The sequence below is a fragment of the Solanum pennellii genome, chromosome 7 (assembly GCF_001406875.1).
Source record: "Solanum pennellii chromosome 7, SPENNV200".
Taxonomy (NCBI): domain Eukaryota; kingdom Viridiplantae; phylum Streptophyta; class Magnoliopsida; order Solanales; family Solanaceae; genus Solanum; species Solanum pennellii.
The window spans coordinates 48,608,860-48,616,809 of record NC_028643.1 but is presented as its reverse complement, the minus strand read 5'-3'; the positions used below and the strand labels follow the sequence as shown (position 1 = coordinate 48,616,809).

Below are 7,950 nucleotides of genomic sequence, written 5' to 3'. Positions count from 1 at the left end.
ATCCAAACTCAAGACTTTTACTCTGATAAAATATGAAATAATGCAAGCTAACACTAAGCATGTGAATAACAATACTAAATTCACTACTATGAAAGTAAATACCAATGCCACTCATTAACAAATAGGAGATGTAATCATGCAATTTGCTTAGAGATATGAATTGTCTTTGCAAGTACAACAAGACCAAGCAATTCAGATGAGTTTATGCGGAAATACTCATAGCATGATTGCATTTAAGGATATGAAAATCACAAATAACAATAGTAGTACATATCTGCATATGTGCAAATATGCATTCGTACAATAGCTATTCTTTTTTTTTCTTGCCTTCTGAAAATGACAGTACCTGGATCAACTTATGCAAACTTGACTATTTCACCGAGTACTTGCTAACCTCTGCCTACCAAGACTTTGGGAATGAGAAGAAATCACCTAATGTTTCTTGTCTCTATTGACATTTGAACCCTAATTTCCAATGATTTCCTCCCCCCCCTAATCGACCAGTAGACCACACTATTGGGTGCACACATAAGCATAGCTATCTAATTGCAGAAAGCACCAACAAGAAGGAGCAGAAAGTCCAAAGGGTTACACACATCCTATGATTTACCTGATGTTACTCGGCAGGCTAAGGAAAAGAAGTCAACAACAAGAACAATGCAAAGTAAATACAAACTTGTCGTTTAGACGCCAGAAGAAAACTCTTCATGGACTATAAATTAGGTTGTTGTGTATTTCCATAAGAGTACATAATGTTGCACAAGAAGCTCAAAAGGAAAATCATCTCCATTTACAAATATTGGACAGTAAAGGCCAATTTGCTGCACATTATGCACTAGCAGTGGCCATGCATATGTAGAATTGTTTTTCAATTAGCATTTGATGCACTAGCATTTGTTTTTCAATTAGCATTTGATGTAAACTAAACGAACATATCTGATATATAAATAAGGTCATTGAAGAAGAGAGAATGTAAACATTATATTTACCATTGTAGTAGTAGGAGCAAATAACCCCACAAATTGTTCTGGTAATGCCCCTTCTTTCATTATCATATATGACTTGAAAGCAGCCATCATTTGAATGTGAGAATTCAACAATTTATTGTAGTTCTCCTGGCAATTGGATGGACATGAAACACTCGAAGCATTCATACCGCTGAATCGAGGTCTTGCTTGTTTAAAAACTCTAGTGGGAACAACTCCTAATCCCAAACACCTTACCCTTCCAGAGTGCTCTTTTCCTAGAATTTTTCCAACTGCATCATCTGGCGATATTATAGACTCATCCACAGTGCTTTGACTCAGAGTTTGCTGAATTTTTTCCTGAGTATAGTACACACACAGAACACTTTATCAAAATTTTAAAAAGTAATTGAGAACAAAGATGTATTACCTAAATATAATCAAAGTGCATTCACATATTCCTGAGTTAGGAATTCCTTTACTCCTGAGTTTAGCATTCATAAAATAAGCAAAGTACATGCATATATTCAATCCAAGTGAGAGATAATTAGTGAGACATAATTTTAAATCATTTACTCAAGCAAGGATTTTAAATCACTTCAAAATGACAGCACACTATACTAAACAAGGCACCATCAAACTGATTTGAACAATAGCAATGACGAAAATATTAACAGAGAATCTCAGGTTTAAAATAAATAAGAGACTAAACATAAACTGCTTGACTTAACTTGTTAATAGAATAGGGACAGACTTGACACAACCAAGGAACTGGAGTGCTATTATTTCCCCCATTAACTAACTTACACAGATAACTTTTGCCGCTTCATTTACATATGCTCCATCTACATTCTTATGAGTAGCAAGATAAAGTTCTGCTCGCCCAGGCATTTGACCGGTCTCAGCCATCTATAAGCAAAACAATCAACTTAGAATAACTTAACTAATTAAAAATAATTACAAAATAAGTCATCTTAATAACTAAATAAAATGAAAAGAACTAAAATCTTTAACCATTTCAGCCCTTCTTCTAGAGTTAGCTTTGGATCCACCTGTGTGTGGAATGATTTGTTTCTTTCGACTTTCAGCATTTCTGTTGCACATTTCCTAACAAAAAAGATACACGAAATTCAATCATTAGAAAGTAATTATATGACTACACATACTACTTAAAACAATTAAATATATATACCTGTGTTTCTTTTTTATAACGATAATTAACATAAGAAGTCCACTGATCTCTTGGAATTCCAGGTGGAACATTATCCATAATCTGAGTTTTGCTTTTAAGTGGATCACTGAACACTTTCCATATGTCCAACCTATTTGCACTCCACTTCTTTGAAATACAGTTATAAACATATCGTCGAGCAGCTAAGTTGGTTGTCTCAAAAAAAAATCGAGGCTTCAATAATAAACACTAGTTAGCTTACCTATTAAATTTAAATATAAAGATTCGAGAAAAGAATATAAGTATAGTATTCAGAATATAGAGTTTATACCACTATGATTTGATCAAAGACGCTATCGAAGTATGACATAGGCATATTTGGCCATTTGTCAAAGTGCATTGGAAATAAGGACGAATCAGCAGCTAAAATTCCACAAAAACCAGAAAGAAGGGGTTGTGCTTCTCCAAATGGACAATCCAGGTAGTCAAAATTGACCACAATACGATCTTCTCCAGATAAATTTAGCACTTCTTTGACTTTCACTTTGAGTTTTTTTTTTTTCCTTCTGAATCTGGAATAGTGAAAATGATATAAAATGAAAACATGTTCAATTTTCCAACCAATCATGTTCTAGAGTGGGTTGTAGTACTTGTTTATGTTTTTAATTGTTTCCCTCTATTGTTCCACAGTGGGTTGTTGCCTTTTATTATTCTTTATTATGTGATGTATTATGTTTTTAATTGTTTCCCTTCAATTGCAGCAATAATGACTTTTGATCATCAAGACATTGAGGGAAAACCAAGAAACTTGTATTTTTTTTTCACTTTGTGATTAAAATGAAGGGAGTAGGTAGAAAAGAAGATGAAAAGTGAGGGGAAAAATAGGACAAGCCCCTCTAACAAGAAGAAGAAAAACAAGACAAATGGAGAAGAAGAAAAAAAGATGAAAAAGAAAGCAGAAGTGTAAAGTTTACCTATTGCTTCTACGGTCCAATACTCCGTAGACTCACGTCCAACAACACGCTTCTTAAATGATTTCGGTTGTGATTCGGCCTGACTTGATGAAGTCGAATGTGATACAGCCTGATTTGAGGAAATAGACTGTGATGCAGCCTGAGTTGACTGAACCGGCTGTGATGTAGCCTGAACTGAGGAAGTCATCTGTTTTTTCGCCTGAACTGATGAAATCGATTGTGATGTGGTTGGTTGTGCGTTGGGCTGAACTGACAATGTAGGTTGTGTTTGAACTGAGTTTTGCAAGTTCTGCCAGCGCTTGGTCTTTGCCATTTCTACAATAAACCAAAGATAAGATAAATCAGAAATTCTTAAAATACTGTTATTGCAATACTTGTAAAGATTACTGGTTCATCCAGTTATAAGACTGCAGATTTTCATAAGAAATTTGTATCCAGATCCACACACACATGAAAAGTTCAAATCTTAATAAAAGAGTGATGTGATTAGCATATACAAATAGTTTTTCCTTTACACCAAAACTAAAAAGCATGCTATGTGTGTTCAGACATATGCTCCTCTGTTGAGATTTGGACATTTCCATAATCAACATCGAAAAAATTTTCAAATTCTTGTTGTTGGTAGGCTCATTCTCAAATATCTCTTCTTCATCAACTTGTCCCATGTCAAACACATCTCTTGGTTGTAAATGTATAGCTGCACTCCATTCTTTATCTGTTTCATCATCAACATAGAAAACCATATTTGCTTGTGATGCTTCAATATAAGGATCATCATCCTCACGATCACCAGTGTGAATCAATTTAGAAAAATTGACACAATTAAAGTTCCAAACATCTCTTTTAAACCCTCTATCTCGAGTAGTGTCAGCCCACTTGCATTTGAAAAGCACAACCCTGAACTTTCCATAATAGTTAAGCTCAATAATATCTTCCAACTTCCCATAATATGGCAAATCTGCTTGTCTTGCATTTCTATCAGCACTAGATGCAACGCAAGAAGTGTTAGACATAAGAAAAACTCCACTATTTTGAGTTTTCAATCCTTGTTCTCTTGACAAAGTTCGAAATTTGAACCCATTAATGTTATAAGCAGTGAATCTTCTTGCATATGGCGCTGGACCTTGTGCTAAAAACTTTATATCATCAGAGATTGTGTCTTCTATATCTGGATTCATTATCTAAATAAGAAAAATATTTTCGTCAGATATTCTAAATTGAATTAGAAATCCTATGCAAAACTATCATCTAATTTCAATCACTCACCCGCTTAGGAAACCAATCAGTAAACTCTCTATTAATTCTCTTTTCTACCTCTGTTATCGAAGGTTTTCTGCCTCTTGAACTCCTTTTAATGTGTTGCCTAAATTCACTACAAATAAAATCAATGAACAACCATTTTACTAATGTTTTTTAATAGATCAAGCTTATTTAAATTACTTACTCAATAAATGGCTTTGCTGAAGCGCAATTAAGTAATACATATCGATGAGCTTGAGTTTTCTCCAAATGAGTCAAAGCAAATGTTATGAAGCCTCCGACAACTTTACCTTGTCGAGGGAACATAGATGACCTTTCAGGAACCTCATCATGATTTGTTTCATCATTTACTCGTTTAGGCCTATTTACCCTCGATTCGATATCCTCAAAATAACGAGAATAAAGAGTTAGAGCTTCTTCAATTTTTTGACCTTCAGCTATACATCCTTCTGCCTGTGATTTGTTCCCTATAAGTGACTTGAAATGACCTAACAATCTACCATTAAAATTACATAGTATTAGAACAAGCATTTACTTTGAGACAAAAGTTTTTAAAAATAAGATATTTTACCTTTCAACAAAATACATCCATCGATAATGTACTGGACCACCTTGTATTACTTCGTCCACTAAATGGACAGTTAAATGAACCATTACAGTAAAAAAGGATGGAAGGAACAACATCTCTAGGTGGCAAAGAGTGATAACAATCCGTTTTTGTAGTTTTTCAAGGTCCATGAGGCTCAAGTTTTTCAGACAAATGTGTCTAAAAAAAGAACAGAACTCTACCAAAATTGCTACAACTTGATTTGGAAGCACATTGCGAATTGCTATCGGCAGTAATTGTTCCATAATGATGTGACAATCATGACTTTTTAATCCAAAGATCCTCTTTGATTCTAGATGTATACAACGAGATATATTACTCGAATAACCATCGGGCATTAAGATATTCTTTAAAGTTGTAAGGAAGGTCACTTTCTTATCCTTTGGAATTGTAAATGCACCAAGCCGAAAATCACCATTCTCATCTGCCCAAAGGTCTTCCCTTATACCCATATCTTGTAGATCTTTTCGAGCTTCAATGTGATCCTTTGACTTTTCTCTATCATTTAACAGAGTGTGAATAATATTGTCAAAAACATTTTTTTCAATATGCATAACATCTAAATTATGGCGCAACAAGTTGGATTCCCAATAAGGAAGATTGAAGAATATGCTTTTTTTCTTCCACTGTTTAGTTGAACCTTCACCCACACTGCTTTGTCTATTTTTTTTTCTTTTTCTTTTTATTTTATCATTCAACTTTTCTTGTCTTCCAAATGTAACATTAATATTTGTCACTTGTTGCAAAATATCAGATCCAGATAACTTTTTGGGGGGGTTTCTTTTTTCTACAATTCCATCAAAATGATTCCTCATTAATCTGAACTTATGATTTCTTGCCAAAAATCGACGATGACCAACAAAGCACCACTTTCTACTATGAGTAAGTCGACAAGGTTTCATGTCAAAATTACAAGATGGACATGCAAAACCGGTATATGTGTTCCAACCAGATAAGATACCGAGTCCCGAAAAATCACTAATTGTCCACATAAGAGCTGCCCGCATTCTAAACATTTCATTCTTTGATGAATCAAAAGTCTGTACACCTTCACTCCACAACTCATTCAACTCCTTAATAAGTGGTTGTAAGTATACATCTATGTTATTTCCCACCATTCGTGGACCTGGAATGATCATTGATAGAATAGAATTTGGTTGTTTCATGCACAACCAAGGTGGTAGGTTATATGGAACCAAAATTACAGGCCAAATGCTATTATTAGTACTCATCGCTCCAAAGGGATTGAAACCATCACTAGCTAACCCTAATCGAACATTTCGAGATTCAAAAGCAAATTCAGGATAAGTTGTATCAAATATCTTCCATGCCTCACCATCTCTAGGATGCCTTAAGATTCCATTTTTGTTACCACCTTCCGTATGCCACCTCATATGTTCTGCCATCTTAGAGCACATGAACAGTCTTTATAATCTTGGCTTTAATGGGAAGTAACGCAAAATTTTTGCAGGTCTCTTTTTTTTCTTCTTACCCCTAGCAACCACTTTAATGTTTGTATTCTTCTCATCAAGCTTCCATCTCGAAGTATGACAATGCTTGCATGTTTCCTCATTAACATCATCTCCCCAATACAACATGCAATCATTTGGACAAGCATCAATCTTAACATAATCAAGACATAACTTGTTGATAGTTTTCTTAGCCTCATAAAAAGAATCAGGGATCTTTGCAAATTCAAAGGCATCCCTGAGTAGATCCAATATCATAGTCATTCCTTTGTCACTTAGACTAGACAAACACTTTATGTGATATAACTTTAACAAAAACTCTAATTTTGAGTACTTAGACCCTTCATACAATTCTGCCCTTCCATCTTTGAGCAACTCAAAAAAGTCTTTGTCATATGATGTGGGTATATCCTTGAATATCTCTTCTTCTTCCACTATTTGCGATGGACCTACATCAAATCTCTCTTGCCTAAAGCCATGAAATGCTTCGTTAATCAATAATTCTACAGGATTTTTTGGAGGCAGTGTATCCTGAGTAAACTCTCTGCTTTTAGAATTTTGTAACACACTTGTTTCCCCATGCATAACCCAAATGACATAATTTTGAGGAAATAGCTTGCAAATCAAATGATCAAATACTACCTCTCTAGTCTGCCATTTTCCAAAACAACATTGAGAACACGTGCATTTTATTCTATGTTCTATAGCTCCATTTTTAAAAGCAAATTCCAAAAACTGATTCAAACCAACCAGATATTCCTTTGTGGTCCTTGGCATTCTAATCCAAGATTTATCCATCGAAATAACAAAATTAGCAGACAATATCACCTATAAGATTTTCATGAGAAAATAATAAGGTTAGAGTGATATTTTAACAATTTTATGTACCAGCTAATGCAGAAATGGAGTATATGCAGAAATGGTCATAATGTTTTCTTTTTGCATGCAAAAATTGTAACATAATGAACACAGGAAGTGGATGTGGATTTACAGAACAACAATCTGAGAGAAAATGTGTATTTTTTCTCTATTTAGTACTACTGTAGTAAGCGCACCTGAATTATTTACAGGCTTGTACTCGATATTCAATCACTTTGTGTATGTACTAACTTATTCGGCAGAAACTCATTGATTTATTTTGTAAGTAAAATAAAACAGATAGCTGAGATTGAGAAAGATCAGCATCAGCATCAACAAATGAACTTGATACCAGGAAGTTCATCAAGCTATCATCAAAGAGTACCAACATATATCAAAAGGGGGTCAGAGTACCTCAACTTTCTTTATCCTTAAACAAACAAGATCTAGAAGCTCTCCAGTTCCAGCTCCAGTTCAAGATAAAGCAAATATTGAAAGGGAGGTCAAACCTGATAAATAAAACAAAAGAAATATTTTCTATAAGATTATGCAAAAGGAATATATAAACAACAGTCATGATATCACAATATTTGCTTATATAGAACGACTAACTTAAAGTTATGAATCTGTCTATGAAAAATCAAGT

At 34.2% G+C, this 7,950-nt stretch overlaps 2 protein-coding genes and 1 pseudogene across 2 annotated transcripts; all 3 read right to left on the bottom strand.

Moving 5' to 3' along the window:
• Window positions 1-1,215: 1,215 nt before the first annotated feature.
• Window positions 1,216-3,718, bottom strand: LOC107025673 (annotated as a pseudogene).
• Window positions 3,494-5,734, bottom strand: LOC114078002. Its single transcript, XM_027918499.1, has 3 exons — window positions 4,555-5,734; window positions 4,377-4,482; window positions 3,494-4,291 (listed from the first exon to the last, which is right to left on the bottom strand). The coding sequence occupies exons 1-3, from the start codon at window positions 4,899-4,901 to the stop codon at window positions 3,494-3,496; spliced, it is 1,251 nt and encodes a 416-aa protein (XP_027774300.1). The 5' UTR covers window positions 4,902-5,734.
• Window positions 5,735-6,404: 670 nt separating this feature from the next.
• LOC107025039 lies at window positions 6,405-7,244 on the bottom strand. The gene has a single exon (XM_015225916.1). It carries the CDS (start codon window positions 7,242-7,244, stop codon window positions 6,405-6,407), a length of 840 nt encoding a protein of 279 aa, XP_015081402.1.
• Window positions 7,245-7,950: the final 706 nt, after the last annotated feature.